This window comes from Mandrillus leucophaeus, unplaced genomic scaffold (genome assembly GCF_000951045.1).
Source record: "Mandrillus leucophaeus isolate KB7577 unplaced genomic scaffold, Mleu.le_1.0 Scaffold683, whole genome shotgun sequence".
Lineage (NCBI taxonomy): Eukaryota > Metazoa > Chordata > Mammalia > Primates > Cercopithecidae > Mandrillus > Mandrillus leucophaeus.
The window spans coordinates 2,027,243-2,050,450 of record NW_012107397.1 but is presented as its reverse complement, the minus strand read 5'-3'; the positions used below and the strand labels follow the sequence as shown (position 1 = coordinate 2,050,450).

Genomic DNA, 23,208 nt, shown 5'->3' with positions numbered 1-23,208 from the left:
CATGTTGGCCAGGCTGGTCTCAAACTCCTGACCTGAAGAGATTCACCTGCCTTGGACCCCCGAAGTGCTGGGATTACAGGTGTAAGCCACTGCACCTGGCTGCCAGGACTCATTTCTTTGCACATGTTGTTTCCCCTGTTTGGAGTTCTCATGTCCTTTTCCCTTGCCAGAGTTCAGTTTAGCCAGTGCTTCCTCCAGGAAGCCCGCTCTGGCTCCCTAAATCCAGATTAGGTGCCCCCTGAGGGGCTCCCGTACATCTCTGTATTACTGAATTGTACTGATTACACTAAAATGCAATTCCTTTCCTTAAGGACAGGAATTTTTCTCTTTTCTGCTCAGTTTTATCTCCTGCAGCTAGGGTGGTGCTTGACACACAGTAGTGATCCTATAAGTATTTTATGAATTCATTCAAAAATATTGATGGAGCACCTTCTGTGTGTAGGCACTATTCTACGAAATACAAATTCCAGGTAATAAGAAAATTCCCTGCCCTTACAGAGTTTATAAGAAAAGACAGCCAATTAAGTAAAATTAGTTTTGTCAGTGGTGATAAGAACTATGGAGGAAAATAAAACAGGAGAGAGGGGAGGCAGCATAGGAGCGGGTGTGAGGTTGCAATTTTAAACAGCGTGGTTAGAGAAGAGTTCACTGAAAAGATGACAGTTGAGAAAAGTCTTGAGATGCTCATTGCATCATCTGGCAGATAGTAGATGTTGAATGAATGAATAACCAATGAAGCAATGAATAATTTCTATTACTCTGAACCACTTGGGGAGCTCCACTATCATTAAGTTAGCTGCACTGTATAAATCTACTTATTGAGATGATTTCTGCATGGGGAATCAAAGGTGAGCGCCCTAGGCAGCTGCTACTCCCTGTCATCGTTCTCTGGCCCAGATGGTGTCACAGCTCCTAAACTACTCACAGATCCCCCTACTTAATGGCCTCAGGAAATGCCCAGTCACGGTCTGTCTTCCTGTTCAGAGGCTCTTGAATTAGAAATGGCCCCAACTCAGAAGATATAAACAAGAGGGAAGAAAGGAAGGAGAGAGACAAAAATAACTCCTGCTATTTTCTCAGATGCTGGGGTTTCTATGCATTCTCATTGTCTGAGTCTTAAAAAGTTTCAGTGGCCATAAGACTGTAACCTTCCATCATAAAGCAGCTCGCAGGCTTTTACTGATTTATGAAAAAAACCATCTCCTCAAAAGTGTTGCCAATGGAAGCAGGCTTTGCATAGTTTTTCTTTTTCTTATTTTACATGAAAGGACACTTTCCCACTTTAACCATTTATTACAGGTGATTTTTTTACAGTGATAGACTCAAAATGAGCACGGCTGTCAATGGAACCAGTCAAGGTACAGAAGTGTTTTCATGTGCATCTATTCAGGCAGAAAGCACCAGGGTGCTCTCCAAGGAGCCCATCTAGGCAGTATTGGGAGAATTGGCACCTTAGTAACCACAAAGAAGGAACATCTCCTGGGCAGGATACTTTTCTCAAACAAGGGAAACACAAGTACGGGTGGGCAGGAGAACCTGCTCTTACACTTATGTTTCTGGTTCTATTTGGAGAAGGCTCTCAGAAGATCAGTGCCTTTGAACTTGCCTGGAGGGTGGTGCCTCAGTCCATTAGGGCTGCTGTAAAAAAAAATACCATAGACTGGGTGGCTTATAAACAACGGAAATTTATTTCCCACAGTTCTGGATGTTGTTGTCTAAGATCAAAGACTTAGACAGCAGATTCTGTCTGGTTGGGACCCACTCCCCGGTTCATAGACAGCAGTCATTTCTCTGTGTCCTCGCGTGCATGGTAAGGGGCAGGGGAGGTCAATGGGGTGTCTTTTATAAGGGCACTAATCCCATTCAGGAGGGCTCCACTCTCCTGATCTAGTCAACTCCCAAAGGCTCCACCTCCAAATACCATTATATTGGGGGTTAGGATTTCAATATATGAATTTCGGGAAGACACGAACACTCAATCTATAGCAGGTGGGGAGGATTTAGATATTGTCTCCAACTGTGTTAGTTTTCCATTGCTGCTGCAATAAATGGCCACAAACTTAATGGCTTAAAACAGCACACATTTATCTTACAGTTCTGGAGGTCAGAAGTCCTAAAATCAAGGGGATGGCAGGGTTGTGTTCCTTCTGTAGGTTCTAGGAGGGAATCCCTTTCCTTGCCTTTTTCAGCTTCTAGGGGCTGCCTGCATTCCATGGCTTGTAGCCCCTTTCTCCGTCTTCAAAGCCAGCAATGTGGTGTTTTCAAGTCTCTCCCTGAGTCTGACCTCCACTTCTATTGTTACATCTCCCTCGACTCTGACTCCTGCAAAGGACTTCTCTTCAAAGAACCTTTATGATTACATTGAGGTCACCCACATAATTCAGAATAATCTCACCATAGCAACATTATTAGTTTAATAACATCCACAGAGTCTTTTTTGCCATGTAAAGTAACATATTTACATATTATAGGGATCAGAACATTGACTTCTTTGAAGGGCCATTATTCTGCTTACTGTTCCAGTTATGTTCATGCATAATGAAAGGTGTGCCTTGAAAATAATGGAAAGTTCTTTTAAGGGAAGAAGAAAATTACCACTTATTGAGCAGGATGTGCAGGTGTTTACATACCTAATCTTCTGTAATGCACTGGAATTCACTCATCCGAACATGGCTGTCATTCAAGATAGTCACTCTGGAAGGTTATGGCTGTATTTTAATGAATCTTTCATCACTCAAAAATATATTAACTCTTTGAAATTGCCTCTCAGCACTCATTGGAATATCCTTAATGGAAGCAATTGCTCATGCTTTTTGGGTAGGTTTTATTACTTGGAAAGAACCAAAATGCTGGATTATGCTAGATAATACTTTCTGGATTCAAATGAAGGATAAATTATAAAGAAACTTAAATGACTTAAAACTGGTTCTGAAGGAGATTTCAAAAGAGAAATTCTAAATGGTGGCCACATTAGAATAAGTACATACTATTGAAAGATAGCACTTTGAAGAATGATATATTTGCCTATCCAACCTTATCCACCAAATACGCCAGGTAATTTGTCCATTAGTTCTGAGAATTTAAGTAGGAAACTGTGTGTGTGGTATAATACTGGACTACAGAAGTGTTTTACTCTTCACAGATTTAGTGTATAGAAAGAATACCTAAGGAAAAATATGATTTATTATTCATAGCACAAAATGATTTTTTTATTTATAAGAAATTGTCTAGTGTATTTCCCAGTATATTAAAAATAAAATCATTTGCAAAAATATATTTGAAAATATTATTTTGGGAAGCAATTCATTGCAGACAAAGCTTAGCTCCTGGTACGGGGAAAACATGATTCCAAGTAGGATACTACCACACTTGTTTGTACAATTTCCCTTGGTACTTTCACTCTAAAACAGAGTGGGCTGGAAGAATTTTGTTCATATCTAGCAGCAGCAGCATTAATCTTTATGAGAGTTCACCTCCATTGATTGGTAATGGTCTTACCTGATATAACACCACAATCGGTCAGTGGCAAAGCTAATTGGAATGCGGGTTTCCTAACCTTGTCCTTGTCTCCAGCAAATTCTTTCACTTAGATTACTTTGCATGCAACTGAAATTCACCATTCCTCTTAAATTTGTTGACCAAGAGTAAGAGTGTATGAGAGGATGGGATGGTTAGGCAAAATGTATCTTCTTTATGTATTTTCCTTAAATTGGACTGATGGAAAGGACAGATGAAGTGGAAAATATGTGAGTAACAGGAGCTGGCAATTATTGAGCATCTATTATGTGCTGGAGACATTGCTAAGATAATGGGTGTCCCAGCTTGGCCGTCTGACTGTCATATGGATCTCAGGCAAGCTTGAGGGCTTCAGGAGACCAGTGGGGACACTGTTAAAAGTCGCTTAGTAGGAAGGACTGAGGAATTTCACCAGGAAGGGAGTTAGAGACTGCATTAGGAGCTGATGGCAGGATAAGAATAATAGAATGTTTTTTTGTTGGTTGCATCATTTTTGCCTTAGTGGACTATCAAATACAATGCTACATTTGCATACCATGATCACACCAGGGGAAAGGATTTTTATTCTCATTTATAGGTGAGAAAATTCATGCTCAAAGAGAGAAAATAAACATGTAAGGGCACCTCATTGATTTAAAACCTGTCTATGTGCACCATTGGAGCTGAAAATCACCAGAGAACCAAGTGGCCTGCTTTATCGTCAGATTCATGTTGTCAGTAAAACCTAGGTTTACAGATCCTGTTCAGGTGTCACCTCTGGAGTCCTTTCTGTCATGGGGTAAAGCCGGTCACTCCTCTGTAGTTCCATGGCATTTTGTATGGAGCTCCATTTTACTACATTTCACACTGCATTGTAATTCATTTACTGATCTATCTTCCAGCAAAACAGGCATAAAAGTTTGGAAATTTAATTTCCCCTGTTAAATCATGCTCCATACAGCCATCTACCTGTAAAACTGAGCCATGAGGAAAAAGGGGGCCGGTCCTTTATAGAACAAAGAGGTCAGTGATCAGCTTTAAAACCCAAAGCTAACTTTCTTGACTTCTTTAGCAAGGAAGCATCTTGGAAATCAGGGTCCTGGAGAAATAAGGGATTCTAAATCCTGAAATTCTCCTTCCAACAAATCAAGAATCCATACTGCCAACCATAACAGAGTTTCTTCCAGAATGTGAAAGGTTGCCTCTTTCTCCCTCGAGGCTGAACCGGGCCTGGTATCCCTGGAAGGAGGATGGAAGATGAGATGGGAGACAAGGAAGTCCATGCAAGAGAGAGAGAGGGAGGGAGAGCTTGTCCCTCCCCCCCATCCACTGATGGTGCAAAGAGGAAAGGAAACCGACAAGGGAGAAACAAGTGTTAAGTCGTATGTGCCCAAGATGTGCCGTCTCTGAAGTCCCATAGGATAGAAGGAATGCTAGATAGTTTGAAGGGAACCCCCCGCCCGCCAAAAAACAAAAACAAAAACAAAAACAAAAAAACACACACACACACAAAAGCATCAGGTTTTTTTTTTTTGGGGGGGGGGGGGCCCAAGCCCCACACCAAGCTGAGGAAGCTACATTGGAGAAAAACTGGAGTCATGTGCGCTTAGCAGAGCACTAAAGGTGCCGGAATTCTCCTTAGCTCCTGTGTTGCTGGAAGATGTTTAGACATCTGTGTGCCCTGCCTGAGAAGGTGTGCAGGCTGGGAGGTGGGGAACAGTCTATGTTGCAGGAATCACAAGGTTGGAAGCCAAGTGCATTCCCATCTGGAGGTTCACTTTATCAATGAGAATCAAGCGTAAGTGGGAGCAGTCCACCGGAAGACAGAGACAACTGCTGGGAGGAGAGAGCAGCAGAGGCCAGCAGAACGCCAGCCAGCAGCTCCGTGTCCAGCACAGCACGTGCACATCCAACTACTAGCCAGCTGCCCCTAGGGACATTAGGCACAGGACCAACATCAGGCCACAAGGTCGCACAAACCTCCTAGAAATCCACAGACCATCTCAGAAATGAGTGTGGGGGTTGTGATGTCTGAGAGGCTGAGCATTTGTCCAAAAGCAACCGAATTATCCAAAGAGAGTTTTTAAACTGGAAGGGATTGGCAAGTTTTACATTTAGTCAGTCTTTTCCCTCCACCTACTGCTACTTAGCCAGCTGGAGGGTGTTGGGAGGAAGGTTCACTATAAAGATTAGATCTATATTATTATAGAATATAAAGAAAGTACAGTTTTTTGAACATCCAAGTGTAGCATGAATGAATCTGCATCCATTCTATGCCTATAATACTTAAAGCTTCTTCAGAGAAGGGATCTTTTTTTAGTCATCTTTACACTTCCAGACCGTAGCAGAATACTGAAAAGGTGTTTAGTGTTCCATACCCGTGTCCTGTGTCAATAAATGCACTTACTGGTGATAAAACTACTAGAGGTCACTTGTGTTGCCTTGCCCAATAACTGGCCTTTAGAAATTCATCCTTTCATTCATTGACTTGTTTTCAAATGTTTGATATATTTTTAGCATCTATCACATACATGATACTGTGAAGGAAACAAAGATGAATTGTTTCTGCATTTATTCAAACACTAGGAATTGATTCAGTGCTTACTAAGTTCCAAGTACACAGTTCCCACTTTCAAGGATTTTTACAAACTTGAAAGAGAAAATATATAAATAAACAATGATCATATAAAGTAGAAAGTGACAGTTCCTATAAGAAAACTGAAGATGAAGAAATGAATAAAGAGTTCAGACAGGATCAAATACAATGTCTTCTAATCTTGCAAACATGGCTGTTACAGAATGTAGTTGAAGGAAAGGGAGAGAGATACGTCCCTTGCTTTCTGATGGCTTTGCCAAAGTTACTACCCTTTCCCTAGAAATTTCTGAATAAATCACCCCTTAATCTGCATGTAATTTAAAATGAGTATCAATGTGACTGCAAAACTGCCGTAAGCTTCTGATCTCTGCCTGTGGGGTAGCGCCACTCTACAGGAACAGTCAGAGAGCTGTAACACTGCCAGAGCTGTAACACTGCTGCTTCAATAAAGCCATTTTCTTCTACCTCTGGCTTGCCGTTGAATTCTTTCCTGGGCAAAGCCAAGAACCCTGTGGGCTAAGCCCCACTTTGGGGCTCACCCGTCCTACATCACCTTCTGTGGTAGGCAGTCGTGGAGAATGCATTTAACGATGGTGCAGGAATGGGCATAGTAATGGAATTAAAGAGAGATTGACAATAGCTCTACTGTGTTCCTCTGATGATATGCAGGTGTTTATGTCCCATATCAGGACAAATGTCTGACAGAGGCTGTGCAGCACCCAACCAAACAGCTAGATTTGAACTGCTACATATTTAAGTTATTTTCACAGTCATGGCAATAGGAAGTCTGGATCTAAGAAATCTGAAAGAGATTTGGAATATCATGTTTCCTCTGGGGGCAAGAACTTGTCTGGTTTTAAAAGCTTTGCCTTTTAATGTACCTTAAGAATATCATTTGAATAGTCATTAAACTTCCACCATCCTGCATCAGGGACAGGTAAAAACAGTGAAAATATAGCCTTAAGAGCTGAGCTTATAGTCATAAACCCTAGCTCCTGGGACCCGTTTCTAATGTAAATAGGCAAGCTTTCTCTCTGGCTCATCCACAGAGGTCAACATTTAAGTTGGCTACAAACTTCAGAAGTCTGCTTAGTGACTTTCTCTCATCTGTCATACTTCTTGACTATGGAACCACACTTACGTGAAACCTGAGGGTGGAAGGTGTTTCTCCTGTGTCTCCATGGAGCTGACTGCAGACGTTTATCATCACGCTGACTGTACTGTATTCTAAGTGTTACTATAGCTGTCTGTTGCCTTATAGCAGGGCTCAGGTCTGATCAAGGGTTGTGTCCCTAGCATTTAGCTAAGGCATTTTTTTTTTTTGTAGAGTTGGGGTCCTGCTATGTTGCCCAGGCTTTCCCCAAACTCTTGGGCTCAAGCAATCCTCCTGCCTGAGTCTCCCAAAGTGCTGGGATTGCAGGCATGAGCCACCGTGCCTGGTCTAGGGCATTTCTTAATCAATAAAGTAATATATATGCCAAATCTACTCATATGGCTTAAACTTGAGATTCTAGACATATGAAAAAGTACAAACGACTTGGCCTTTCTCTGTATTTGATACAACTTAACCTACGGAAATTCAGAAAGAGTGAACCCAGAAAGGCCTGAGAGTTACATAAAGTGATGAGACTAACTGTTGCATGCATATGTTTTATACGCCCTGTGGAATTAGTCTCAAGGTTGGATATCACGCTGCACATTAGGGAGACTGGCATTTGTTTTGTATTAATCTCTACTAACATGCCCACGTCAGAGGAGTGGTGCAGAAAAGAAAATAATCAGTGTTGGAAGGATTACCTCCTTGTCCTTCACTCTTGATGGAAACTGCTTAAAGAATCTGAAGAGCTGTGAAATATGCACTGTGTGAAGGAGAGGATAAGGTGTCAGAGGCTCAGACCCCTCAGCATGGTTAGCAAGGATACGGGAAATTGTTCCCAACGTGAGTGAATTTTAATTACCAAACTATCATGTTTGAAGAGACATACTTTCTTCTTATTTCACAGAAACACTAGTTTAATCTGTTTGCATTTGAGTCTGTATGCCTGAAAAAAGATGAATAATCTTTGGATAAGAAGTCATACAGCTAGTATTTCTACTGTAATGGTTCATATAGCACAGTTGTAAAAATAGCATAGCTTTGAAAATACATCCAAATGTCATTGCTAATCTCTCTCAAAGTCACAGCACAATCTATTCATTCTCCACAAGTCAAGATACACGAGCCTGCAAATGCATCTTTAGAATAAAATCCTTATAAATCCAACATGATAATGCTACCATCTCTCTTTTTACTTTCTAATAAGGAAAACATCTAGGTTTCTTCACTTCAATATCTTTCTTTCATCATCTTTTTCCTGCATAAATGTTATCATTTTTGTCAGTGTTAACTTTTTTTTGCTTCAGATTATAAAGCAAAGTTAGAAATATTTTTCCCAAAAGATATTCAACATAACTAGCCATTCTGCAAATACAAATTAAAACCACAGTGAAATATTACTACATGGCTTTTAAGTTGCCAGAAATAAAAAATAATGGTAACACCAAATGCTGGTGAGGATGGAGAACCAATAGACGCCTCATACATTGCTGGTGGGAATGTAAAATGGTACAGTGCTAAGGGAATTAGCTTGACAGCTTCTAAAAGTAAATATGCACTTACCATATGACCCAGCTATTGCACTTTTGTGCATTTATCCCAGAGAAATGAATACTTTATTGACACAAAAACCTGCACATGAATGTTCACAGCAACTTTATTTATAAAAGCCTAAAGGTGGACACAACACAAATGTCTTTCAACAGGTAAATGGTTAAACAAACTCTGGTTTATTCATACCATGGGACACTACTCAACAATTTTAAAAAAGAACAAACTATTGATACATGAAACAATTTAGAGGGATTTAAGGATACAATGCTTAGTGAAAGAAGTCGATCTCAAAAGGTTAAATACTGTATAATTTGGTTTTTATATAGCATTCTCTAGCTGACAGAATTGTATAGATGAAGAACAGATTAGTGGTTGCCAGTGACAGAGATGAGGGTGATGGGCTTCATAGGGGTAGCTACAAGGGATTTCCTTTGTGGTGATGGGACAATTCTGTACCTGATTGTAGTGGTGGTTACATGAACCTATACATGGGACCAAAGTGCATAGAACTACACACACACACACACACACACACACACACACACACACACACACACGTGAAGGTAAAAATGTATGAAAAGTGAAATAGTTCTACAGTCAATATCCTGGATCTGTCATTATTCTAAGTAATAGAAAATGTCACCATTGGGGAAAGTTGTGTGAAGACTTCAAAGGATCTTATATTTTTACAGTGATTATAGATTTATAGGAAATTGCAACAATATTTCTTCAGTGATTATAGATTCACAGGAAATTACAGCTCTCTCTCTCTCTCTCTCTATATATATATATATAAAAATAAAAGGAAAATATATACATATATTTTCCTCTCAAGCTTCATGTATCCATTGTTTGTGACATTTGTGCAGAAACTGAAAGGGCAAGGGGATAGAGCAGGGAGTGACTCTTTATGCCTTTTTGTTTACATCTCTGTTTTTGAGAGAATCTGAGAACAAGAGCATTTGGTGCTCTGCTAGTTATTAATGAAATCTCTCTTGTTAAAACAAATGTGCTTGGGTCACATCCTATCATTTGTTTCCTAAGAAAAATATAGGTTTTCTTTTACCTACAACATTAAGTCATCCTGGCATCGAAGACCTTCTACAATATGGCCCAGCTTAACTCTTGGCTCTCGCTTCCTCTATTCCTTTTTGAGTACCTATTGCTTCAATCTGTTCACATACCAGCCACAATGGTCTTTGAAACTCAAATCTGTCACATTACCTTGCAGATTAAAAATTTTGCAGTGGCTTCTGGTGGTACTAGCCTAAAGACCCAAACACTTGACTTGGCCACCCAGATCTGTGGGGGCTGACCCCTGCCTCTTTGTCTCACCATCTTGTGCCACTCTTCTCTTTGGTGTTTTTGCCCAGACACGTGACCCTGCTTGGAACCTCATCCTTGCCATGGTCCATCCCAACATAGGGGCTTGAACACGCTGTCTGCTTAGCCTGGATCTCTTTCCCTTCCAACTAATCTACTCAGTTCCACCATCAGTTAGTTCTTCAGGAAGATCTTCCCCAACCTTCCAGTTTGGATTAGATTGCTTTGACAAACATTCCCAGATAACTGTGTTGATTTCCTTCAGAATGTTTATTCTTGATTATATCTTCATTCGTTTGGTTATTTGATTAAAAGCTGCCTTTCCCACTTGACTGGAAGCTCTGTGAGAATATGTACAGGATTTATTTTTGCGTACAAGTGTATTCACCACCTAATAGTGTCTTGAACATGAAGTATTCAGTAATTACTTTTGAAGTGACTGTATTAATCAGATAAAAATAATTGTTCTCCAATCATATTCCTTGAGTTTTAGGCCCCCAGACTTCTGTCATGAGGTGTGTTTCATATGCAAAGTTATACCCACATTTTATCCTCTCCACATTTTATCCAATCTCAGAGACCCATCTGAATGGACACTTTCTTGACTTTTCATACAACTATCATCTCTGCCTCCTTTGAAAATCATGGCACTTAAGTGTCTGCTCTCTTGCCACACTTGGTGTTGCTATCATTAAGCTGTGCCTCTTATCCCCTTTAGAAGTTCATAAGCGCCAGTAGGACAAGGCTGATTCATTTCTCTTTATATCACCTGCAGTAACTAGTGCATTTCTCAGATGCTAAATAAACGTGTCTTCTTTATGGATTAATATAAGTAAAACACATATTATGTGTTCAATTAATGTTTATAGAAACAAGGGAAAATTGTTTTAGGTACTTGTCAGTTCCACCAATCTGTAGTGAATAAAAGATTGGTGGAACTGACTAAACAGCACTATAAATAGGGCTCACAGAGGAAATGCCTTCTGTTCTGATCACTTATTATTTAATAGATTTATTTGTTATAGGTGGCAAAGCAGTTCTAGAACTGTTAGACTCAACTTGCCTTTTTACTTCCCTGTTTCTTGCTCAGTAAATTACAGTGAAGACTAATTGACATTTCACTGAAATAATTTTTCTTACTACAGAATTAAAATAAACCTTTTCATAGAATGCAGCATTAAATAGGGTGCCAAATGGCTAACTTGAGAAAGACGGCAGGCTGGATATAGTGTCAGGTGTAGAACATAGGTTTGAACTAAATACCTGAGGATCAGGGGACCAGCTATTAAGAATAAATTGTCACTGTTCACAGGCAAAACACACTTGAAAAAACTTAAAAAAAAAAAAAAACAACTCACTGAACTTAAACAATTTGTTGTAATTTTTTCAATGCTCAACAGAAAAAAAAAAAAATCCAAACAAATGCCAACTATGGTTCCAAACAGGAAAGTCACTCCTCATTTCCCCCTTAGGTCCTTCAATACGTCTTGATTCTGGGCCAATGGGTCCAGCTTTGGTGTGAAGACAACATTCCTCCCTCCCTTTCCGCACGCTACCTCTATGAACATTCTGGGGGCTTCTAAATTTAGATAAAGGACCATTGGGAGTTCCTGTGCTCCAAAATACTGGAAATCAATGTATACAATTAACTTCTTTAAACATTTACTGAGTATCTAGTATGTGATGGGGTTTCCTCTAGGTACTAGAGATTCAAAGGTGAACAAGAAATTATCCTTGCTATGAAAGAGCACACAGTTTGGTGGAGTAGATGGGAATATGCAAATATCCTTTTTAGGTAAAAGACTGCAAATAGAGCTAAAAAGCAAAACACCTCGGAAGACAAAAGAGAGAGAGACTTGTTCTGATTGTGGGGTTTGTTGATGGGAGGTGGGAGCTACACTGGGTGTAGAGACATTGTGGTTCTTCCTCCTGCATCCATCTGTCTCACCTCTCCCTTAATGGGTGACAGATATGTGACTGGATGGCACTGATCCCACCCTGACTCTATCAGTGGGTACTGTTCACTCAAAATGCCAGGAGTACTTCTATTGAGAAACATTCAGCTAAACCAGTGAGAGAAATCTCATCCTCTATTGATTCAGCTACTCCAGGTCTAAGCCAATTAACTCACAGCATTCCCCTTGGCCATTAGTGTGGCCTAATCAGAATACAGTGTCAGACTTCTATTCAATGGTTGTGGGCAAGCATCTTTTCTGTCTCTCATTGGATATGAAGGAAGAAGGACATGTACCCCCAATTTGTGCTCAAACCCATCTCATGACCATGAGAGGAGCCTGCTTTAATATAAATCTAGCAGAAGGGATAGTAGAGGGGAAACATGGGAAAAACAAAAAACAAAAATGAGCCCCTGATGACATTATTTGGCCAACTATCCTGAACATCATCCTTTTTCTAGATGTTCCAGTTATGAGAATCAATAAATTCCCTTTATTATTATTATATTATTATTATTATTACTATTATTTAAGAGATGGGATCTTACTATATTGCCCAGAACAGCCTTGAATTCCTGGCCTCAAGCAATCCTCTGGCCTCAACCTCCCCAGTAACTGGGCAGCTGGGACTACAGAGGTGCACAACTGTATGCTCAGCTTAAATTTCTTTATTTCAAAAGACAGTTTCCACCGGGCTTTCCCTTACTTATAATTTGAAAGCATCCTAAGGTACAGAGGACCTTGAAATAAATAGGACTTCAATGGGTAGGGGATGGAGGCGGAAAGGATATTCCAAGTAATAGAAACACCTTGAGCAGGGCATTAATTTAAAAAATGTAGCAAATTGTGTGTGTGTTTAAGAGAGAGAAACCTAGGTGTTTATGGGACATCTATAGTGGGACATATTCTTATACCATTTCTAAGATGAGAAAGGGAGAGGGGAGGTGGAAAGAAAGAAGCAATATTTTTTCTAGTGACAACTTCAGATTGCACTGAATAATGAATGTCGATATACATAAACTGCCAATAATTTTTATTTCCATAATTTTTTCCAGAGTATTAGTATTTATCATAAAAATATATAATAAGATTTCAAAATTAAATGAGTGGTAAATTCACCAATTTTATGAAACTCATTTCATTTGTACACAGCATACCAAATTACTGGTGCTGTGTACAATAACAATTACATAGTTATGACGTATCTAAAAGGTTTTTCCATTTTAAAGCTTTATTGTATGGAGAGGTGAATATGAAGGACATTATAACTATCACTGTTAAAGAAGACATACAGGCTGGGCGCATGGCTCATGCCTGTAGTCCCAGCACTTCGGGAGGCTGAGGTGGGTGGATCTCTTGAGCTCAGGAGTTCGAGACAAGCCTGGGCAACATGGGGAAATCCCACCTCTAGAAAAACTACAAAAATTAGCCAGGCGTGTTGGTGTGTGCCTGTAGTCCCAGCAACTTGTTGCTGAGGCCAGAAGATCACTTGAGCCCAGGAAGTTGAGGCAGCAGTGAGGCATGCTTCTGCCACTGCACTCCAGCCTGGGTATAAAAGTGAGACAAAGGAAAAAAAAAAGTTGTGCACTGAATTATTCTCCCTCTGGAATGTGCAGTTGTGTGTGTGTGTGTGTGTGTGTGTGTGTTTTCTTAGAATTCATGAGGTCTTACACAAAATAAAGAAACTGTAATTGGGGAAGTCCTAGGTGATGGCTTAATCATATTTATAATTGGTGCGTTTATGTCTAAATGCTAATTTATGCATGATGCCATACCAGGTAGATTTATAAATTAATTTTAAAAAGTCATAGTCCTTGCTTTCAAGATCCTTAAAAATGTCCTAACAGCATTGACAATGTATAGAGAATAGAGAGTATGAGTATCCCCAAATATATTTTTTAACAAAAAGAAATGTAATATATTGTGCATGGGGGCATTTTGAGTCTCCTTTTCATCTTGGAAAAGATGAAAAAGAAACAAGAAGGCCAACTTTAGGGAGAGCAGGGCTCTAAAAGTTGGAGAAGAGAAAGTTCTAAAAGGGAGAGAAAGGATTTCATACAAGGAAATGTTTTTAAAAGGCAAGTGCCAAGAATGCACTCCTTCTGGAGTCTCATGGGGCATCTTGCTACTGCCTTGTATCTCTTCCAACATCAGTCTAAAAGTCACAGGATGCTAAGGATTAAAGTGGCCAGACAGGCTCAGGTTTCCCTTACCAGTTATCTATTTTCTTAAATATGCACCTTACTAGGAATCTGATTGCACAAAAGCTCTTGGAACACAACGTGCATATGGAAGTGGTCCTGGAAAAATGCTACCATTAATTACTTTCATTTCAAGCTATCTTTGAAGTTCATATGAAAATCGGATGGTAGGAAAACTAAGTCAGGTTTAGATAGTTTCCCACCCACTGTATTTCATCTAAATTTTTTCAAGTGCTTTGCTGCTTATTTGTTTCTCCATTTTTGTTATTGCTGTTCATAAGCAAATAGACAAGATGGCAAGAAGTATCAAAGCTAAACTAAATCTAGTATGAGAACAATGTTTTGTTTTGTGTTTTATCCTAGAGCTTTGCAATGGCATGGAATTAATAATATTGTCATATAAAAAGAAGAGAAGATGAAACAAAAATAGTTAAGTTTATCATTTACAGTGCAATGAGGAATATATATGTCTGTCAAAAATTGTGAAAAGCAAAGGTAAACTTGCAATTGTGTGTGTGTGTGTGTGTGTGTGTTCATGTGTGTGAGAAAGAGAAGGAGAGGGAAGAAGGGAGAGAGGAACACAGTAGCTATCTTCAGGTATAACACATTTTAAGAATTGAATTCTTGTCCCTTTAGGAAAAATCCTGTCCCTTCAGGTTGCAAATTTTACACATTAAAAAAGCTAAAAGAAAAGATTATTAAGCAGTTTGATTATTTAATCAAAGTCTATTAACATTCTAAAAAGTTATAAGTTGTGATTAAAATTGATGTTTTTATATTTATTAATAATTCTCCTAACATAAGATTAGTTGACAGCATTCAAAGACACAGATTTTTTTACATTGTCAATAGTAATTGTAATATATTCAAAACAAAGGGATAAAAGATGTCCAATTACACTTAAATTAAAAAAATTATAAGACATATAAATAAAGTTCAAGTTAATTGTTATACAACCAGTTTCCCTCTTGTTGCAAAACTTACAGACTTATAGTATACAGAATCTGTATAGTACAGTCTGTATACTATAGTATAGTATACAGATAGTAACTTATAGTATACAGATTCTCAAGGACTAAACTGAAAGTAAACTACATGTGGATAGAGGAAGTTGAGAAGGAAAGAAGAATCATTGGTACCTGGATACTAGTCAGCGTTGTGTATTGGTAAGCCTTGACCACCAGGTAATTTGCTTCCAGGTCTATGAGTCCCAAAATCATGTACTTCCACCATCTTCGTCGTAAAATTGCCAGGAGGTTTTCTTCTCCTGTGTTACAAAGTTAAGAAGAAATGGGTTAGGTTCCTGAAACAGACTAAATTGTATATTTAGAAGAATTCTAATATGTTGCAACATTATATATTTTTAACCTTATGTTTACCAAATATTTAAACAAATAAATCAAGGTATCAGATACCCACATGTTTTTACTTAGCAAATTATCTTTATTGTAGATTTGGCTTTTCAAGTTAGTTTCTATGCCAGAGTAAGACTGGGCAGGTTATTAGCTTACCACGCAAAACATCTTTTGTGTGTGAATAAAGGAACGATAAAATATTTACATCATATGAAAATAAAAAGAAAGGTGTACCAGAAAGGCTGCATAAACACACACATTCCAAATTATCCTAAATTTCAGGATTGTGATGCAATAGATAAAAATGAAAAGAACCAAATACAAAAAGGCTTGTGCTTGGCAGCAGTTCTGTAGTAAGACTCTGAGATGCTATCCTGAGTTCCTGATCAGCTTTGAATGTTGCATGCACTCTGGTGGTTTGTGGATGATGAGAAGAGAGGAAGTTGGGTCATCACTCTCAGATGAAAAGGAGTGCCATTTGAAAACACTTTTAATACTGCCAACAACTATAATCTTCACCATCTTGCATTTTAAACTGGTAGCATCAGAACAGCTGAATCTCTTAGTTCTTCATTCTTATTTTGACATATATTTCAGGCCTGAGATAAACCTTATTTTTCAAGGTGGGGCAATCAGGATCAGGAACAATAATAACTCTCTGTAGCTAACCTGTGGGGTCTTCATAGAGGATGTAGATATACAGAAATTCAGTGAATGGTGACTAACCATATCTATGACTGTGTAACAAGGTATCCAGAGACAGAGATGTTTAAAACAAGAAATACTGATTATCTCTCAGTTTTTGTGGGTCAAGAACCAGGTTAGAGCTTAAATGAGTGTCTCCAGCTCAAGGTCTCCCAGTAAGTTGCAGCCGGTTGTCAACCAGGAATGCAGTGTGATCTGAAGGAATGACTGGGAAGGGACCTGCTTCCAAGCTCACTCACATGGCTGTTGGTGGGTGTTGGCCCCTTACTCCAAGGACCTTTGCACAGTACTGCCTCAAAACATGGTATTTGGTTTATCCCAGGATGAACAATGAGAGAGAGAGAGAGAGAGAGAGAGAAAACCAAAGACGGAAGATCAGTTTTTTATAACCTGTTCTCAAAAGTGACACTTCTACTCTACTCTATTCTTTAGTAAAGGGTCAATAAGTCCAGCCCACATTCAAGGGGAGAGAATTCCATAAGTAAGTGAATACCAGGAGGCAGAGATCCTTGCAGGCCATCTTAGAGGCTGCCTAAACAGTGACACACATCTTTAGTACTAGAGATGTACTTCAGCTGGTCCTCAAAGCCTCAGCAGAACACTGGATCCTCAGTTGTATTTGGACCACTCTCAGAACCTTGAGCTACTGATTTCTGCTCTTAGCTGTATTCCAGTGACCATGATATGATGTGGTCTTTCCAACCCTATGGAGACACGTGAGCACAAAGCTTTCAGTTACATACAGACCGCCAAAGCATGAGTTGTGGCCAGTTGGCAATAGAAGAGAAGGGTCTCTTGACCTTTGGTGGTCAAATCAGTTTTCCAGCCTATTTTTTCAAGCCACACTTCTCATAGCCTTCAAGCCTTCAAGCATGCACAAAGTCTTTCTGTCTCAGGGAACTGCACTCCCCATCTTGCAAACTCCTATTCATTTTTCAAAATGTAGCCCTTCTCTGGTCTTTTGGCTAACCCCTTTCCTCAACTGGGCAATGCACATACATCTCTGATTAATCCTTTCATAGGATTGTGATTACTGACTCTTCACTAGACTGGGCGCTTTTATCCAAAGGTAGAGTTAATGTCTTACTCATATACTTATCCATGGCATCTAGCATACTGACATATAGCAAGGGTTAGCTAAGTGTTTTGCAGCGAATGAATTAATGAATAGAAAAAAAAAAACTCTGTGAAATATTGTCTGAATATGTCAAGAGCCAGTGCGAGAATATGAGTCACTCTTTTCATGGTTTTGCACATGAGGAGGCTGGTAGATGTGATCCCCAAGGTCAGTTCTTCACTGCCAGATCATTTTGGCAGTCTTTGAACAGCTCTTCTGCCTCTCTGACTTGCCTTACATCTTTGACAATCAACACATCTGTCAGGATTTGTCTTGTCAGTCGGTGATTCTCAACCTGACTCTACATTCACATCATCTGGAGAGCCTTTAGAAAGTCCTGGCCGAGTGCGGTGGCTCATGCCTGTAATCCCAGCACTTTGGGAGGCCGAGACAGGCAGATCACGAGGTCAAGAGATCGAGATCAACCTGGACAACATGGTGAAATCCTGTCTCTATTAAAAATACAAAATTTAGCTGGGCGTGGTGGTGCACGCCTGTAGTCCCAGCTACTCGGGAGGTTGAGGCAGGAGAATCACTGGAACCCAGGAGGCGGAGGCTGCAGTGATCCGAGATCACGCCACTGCACTCCAGTCTGGCAACAGAGTGAAACTCTGTCTCAAAAACAAAACAAAACAAAACAAAACTCAAAAAAGTCCTAATGCCTGGGACTAGCCCCTAGAGATTCTGATTTTATTGGTCTTGGGTGGGGGTCTGTGCATTGTGCTGAGGATCAAAACTAGGACTTTCAGATGATTAATGTTCAATGGCCATTCTCAGGGTGACTTGAGCTAAGAATCCCAAAGAGATACAACCACAGAGTGCTGAAGACTCTTCATACCAAAGAAATGACCTGAACATTTGGCCCAAAGTACGCTTTCTCTTGTCTCTGGGCCTTTCCATGTGCTGTTTCCTCTGCTTGGAGGACTATTCTTCCTTCAGTCTCCAAATGACGTCTCAGCATACACACTTCTGTCAGGAAGCCTTCCTTGATACTCAAAAGTGACACTTCTACTCTACTCTATTCTTTAGTAAAGGGTCAATAAGTCCAGCCCACATTCAACGGGAGAGAATCACCCTAGACTGGGCTAGGTTTTCCTGCTGTGTGCTCCCTTAACATCCCCCCTTTTTTTTCTTTTTTTGAGATGCAATTTTACTCTTGTCACCCACGCTGGAGTGCAATGGCGCGATCTCGGCTCACTGCAACCTCCACCTCCCTGGTTTAAGCAATTCTCCTGCCTCACGGTCTCCCGAGTAGCTGGGATTACAGGCATGCACTACCACACCCAGTTAATTTTGTATTTTTAGTAGAGATGGGGTTTCTCCATGTTGGTCAGGCTGGTCTCAATCTCCTGACCTTGTGATCCACCTGCCTCGACCTCCCAAATTGCTGGGATTACAGGCGTAAGCCACCATGCCCAGCCAACACCCTTTATTTATACCTAGTGCTTATCCTCCTGTCTTATAATTACCTACTTTCTTGACTCTGTTACACATTAGATTATTAACAATTTGGAGACAGCAGAATTGTCTTGGTCATCACTTTATTCCCAGATCCAACAGTGCATGACAGGCAGTCAATAAATAATACAACTGCGTACATAAATTTCATGTTTAATAATCTCAGCAATGTTAAATGCCATTGCAATTGAGGCTCTGAAAATACATCTATTAGAAATATTCATGTTTCAGCCTATGAGAATTGTTTTCTAGTTAGAATGTAGACAACATCTGACAAAATTAATTTGGTGAACATTTTACACATAATACACTGTACCTTGGATATAAAAAGGTCAATGGCATATTTAACCTCCACACTGCAATTCTAAAAATAATAAATAAAGGGTCACAGACCCTTGTCCCAGTTAATTTACACAGTGAACACAGAATTGCCAGACTCAGAGCAAACCAGCCACATCCCAATACATAGTGCTGAAAAAATGGGCTATGGTGCTGTTTGTTCCATCAATCAATAACATATTCAAAGTGTTATTCATTACATAGATTCAAAGGAATGATTAGTTGCCTTGCCATTCTGCTGAAGTTTGCAATGCAAAACACCCTAAATAAATGCTTCCATATTGTTTCATTTGAAGTACCTGAAAATAGACAACATGCTTGCTTAGCAGAATTATTCAGGAGGGCAAGAGGAAGGCTTTTTTATTTTTGGTTTAGCAAAAAATGCAACCGCTAAAAAGCCTGCTTGGGGATTTATCTACATGACTCCCATTAACACTGTTCTACAATAGACCATTAAAACTATTTCTGGAATAATGAAAATACATTCCTTAGAGTCCCTGTGCCAGCACTACCCAAACCTCATGAAACAGGGCCATCTATAAGAAACACCAGTACAACTGGTAATATGCTAATGTTTTGAAATCCACCCCATCTTTTTTTTTTAAATTAACTGGGAGAAGTAATAAAATCCGTGGGTGGAAACTTTAGAATTATGGTTTGGCCATTAAATGCATTCTGTTTACTATTTTTATTATCAATATGTCCAAATATAAATAAAAAGATTAGAGAATAACGTATCCTCCTCCCTGATTTAATAAATGTTAACAGCTTGCTGTGTTTTTCTCAGATCTTTATTTTTTGAGAAAGAAAATTTTACAGATGAAATCAAAGACCCCTCTCTGTCCCTGCCAGATTTTATTTCCATTCCTCCTTCCTCAAATCATTGTCCTGATATTGCTTTTTTGTTGTTGTTTTTGTTTGTGGGGGGTGTTGTTTGTTTGTTTGCTTGTTTCAGACAGGGTCTCGCTCTGTCTCCCAGACTGGAGTGCAGTGGCATGACCGTGGCTCACTGCAGCCTTGACCTCCTGGGCTCAAGCGATCTTCCTGCTTCAGCCTCCTGAGTAGCAAGCCCAGCTAATTTTTGTATTTCTTTTTAGAGATGGGGTTTTGCCATGTTGCCCAGGCTGGTCTTGAACTCCTGGGATCAAAGAATCCACCCGCCTTGGCCTCCCAAAATGTTGGGATTTACAGGCATGAGCCACCGTGCCAGCCTTATCATCTTGATTTTGTTATGTAACTTTTAGGCTGCTGTTTTTGTTCACATTTCTACATGTGCATGTATTCAGAATAGCATATGACTTTCTTTCATGTGTTTTTAAATTTTATGTGAAGGTTTACTGTAAATGCTGTAAATATTCTTCTAGGCTTCTTCATGCTTATCCTTGTTTTAGAAATGCATCCTTGTTTCATGGAAAGCTAATTCATTTATTTTAAATGATGTCTATTATTATGTTTATGAGTATGCCACAATTTATTCAATCTTCCACTGATAGACTTCTAATTGTTTCTAATTTTTCAAGCAATGCAGTAAAATTCCTTCCTTCCTTCCTTTCCTCCCTTCCTCCCTCCTTCCCTCTCTCTCTCTCTCTCTCTTTCTTTCTTTCTTTTGTTGTGTAGACGGAGTCTTGCTCTGTCACCAGCCTGGAGTGCAGTGGTGCAATCTCTGCTCACTGCAACCTCTGCCTCCCGGGTTCAAGCGATACTCCCGCCTCAGCCTCCCGAGTAGCTGGGACTACAGGCACGTGCCACTCTGCCCAGCTAATTTCTGTATTTCTAGTAGAGTTGGGGTTTCGCCATGTTGGCCAGGATGGTCTCGATCTCTTGACCTTGTGATTCACCCACCATGGTCTCCCAAAGTGCTGGGATTACAGGCATGAGCCACCGCGCCTGGCTGACATGTATGTCTTTATACACATGTATCTTTATAATTGATATAAAGTTTTGTTTTCACTCTCTCTTTAAAGGACTGTAGAGTATGGCAAATGTGTAAAACATAATGAAAGTTATTCTAATTTGAAGTAAGATAGCATTACAACAACTTCAGTGTTTGAGAATAGACAGGAAAAATCCTGGCCATGTGATTTATGTCTAATTTTGCTAAGCATCTGCAGGATGACCAATCAAATGTGTTTTATAATTTGTTAAACAAACACTTACTAGGATACTTACTATGTGTCAGTGTCCACTTGCTTTACAAATGCTATCTTATCCTCATTATAACCCTGTATATATTGGATACTACTACTAACTCCATTTACAGATGACCAGAGTGAAACCTGTAGGAGTTAAGTAACTTGCACAAGATCACATAAATAAACCAGTATTTGAACTCATGACAATTTCGCACCAGGCTTCATATTCATTCATATTGCAATATTTTCTTTTGCTTGCTGTTTTATAATTATACCATTATCCTCGTGAGTCATGCATTTCTCATTAAGGGATCTTTCCTGACCTACTGGTCCAAACTCACTTGCAGGGCACCCCACTGCCAACTCCAGGGATGCCCATCATACCGGAGTGCCAGTATATGCATGGTGCTCCCCAGGAGTTGCCAGTCCTCAGCTCTGAATCAGCTTAGAGACCAGAATGTGTCCCATCACTATCATTTCAGTATCAGGGATTTGAGTCTCCTTGCCTGATCTAAGTCTATGACAGAATTTTTCCTGTGAAATGTGAAATAAGGCTTTACATCAATTCTTTGGCTTAAAAAGTCTCATTACAAAAATAATCGTCATATGCTCGACTACTTGCTAAGGCCTCAGACATAGTAACAGTGGTCGCACATGGGGTGGGGTGAGGGTGGTGGTGGCTAATAAATGCTGAGCGAATGAAAATTTTTGTCCAAGGGCTGAAACATGGTCCACGTTCAAGCCAATGACTGGAAAACAGAAGAGCCTTGATTCATAGTATTCTTGTTCACTCCAGTGGTAGTCTGAGTATATAATAAAAGCACTGCAAGACAGCACCCTAAATGAATTCAGCTGAGGGGACAAGAAGCTGCGTTATTTTGGGAACTGCTTTTTCATCAAGGGATCTCATGGGTGGTGCCATCCTTCGTGGTGTTTTTACTCAAGAACAAATCTCAGCACACATTTCAGAGTCTGCAGCAAGAGTGATGCTCCTGCACAGGGGGCAAGATCCTTACTTGAATAAACACCTTTTTGGTTCACAGTGTGATGCCATAATATCATCTCTTTTACCAGAACTCCAAAGGGGAAAGTTTAAGTATTTTTTGTGTGTTTTGTTTTTGAGACAGGGTCTCATTCTGCCACTGAGGCTGGAGTGCAGTGGCGCGATCTCGGCTCACTGCAGCCTTACCCTCCCAGGATCAAGCAATCCTCCCACCTCAGCCTCCCAAGTAGCTGGGACTACAGATGCACGCCACCATACCTGACTAATTTTTATAGAGTCGGGATTTTGTCATGTTGCCCAGGCTGGTCTCAAACTCCTGGGCTCAAGTGATCTGCCCGCCTCTGCCTCCCAAAGTGCTGGGATTACAGGTATGAGCCACCACACCCAGCCTGTTTTACTTATCAGCGAATTTGAAAATAAGTATGACTTACGATGGACATGTAATTACTTACTTTGAAAGCTAAAATATAGTATTGGATTTAGAGTTTAAAACTATTATCTTTAGTATGAAAAGTGAACAAAATTAATGTCCTAATTATATAAAAAAGAAAATCTAAATTGTTTATGAGAAGGATTGCCATCAGTTGCACCTCATAATGCAAAGCTGAGTGAAGGATGAAACACAAAAAAGATACATAAATTTTATCTTGTCTTCTTTCATTTATTTTTATTATTAGATCCAGAGAGTGAGATTAGGAAAAGTATAAAAGGCAGCCCTTTGATATTTTGGCTTAGTAATAAACGGATGTGAGTTTAGCCACAGGCTGCCTCTTGCTGTATGGCACCTAGGAATTGGGTTAATGGCTCTGAACCTCAATCTTTCTACTATTAATGATACCACACATATTGCACACCACGTGCAAGACTTCAAAGAGGAAA

At 39.8% G+C, this 23,208-nt stretch overlaps 1 protein-coding gene across 1 annotated transcript in view; it reads right to left on the bottom strand.

The window, feature by feature from the left end:
* The window catches only part of SLC35F1 (solute carrier family 35, member F1), a 387,174-nt gene that overhangs the window by 60,591 nt on the left and 303,375 nt on the right, over positions 1-23,208 (bottom strand). Inside the window, exon 3 of the mRNA XM_012002353.1 lies at positions 15,360-15,487. Within this exon, the coding sequence (XP_011857743.1) occupies positions 15,360-15,487 (128 nt within the window). The remainder of the gene's footprint in view (positions 1-15,359; positions 15,488-23,208) is intronic.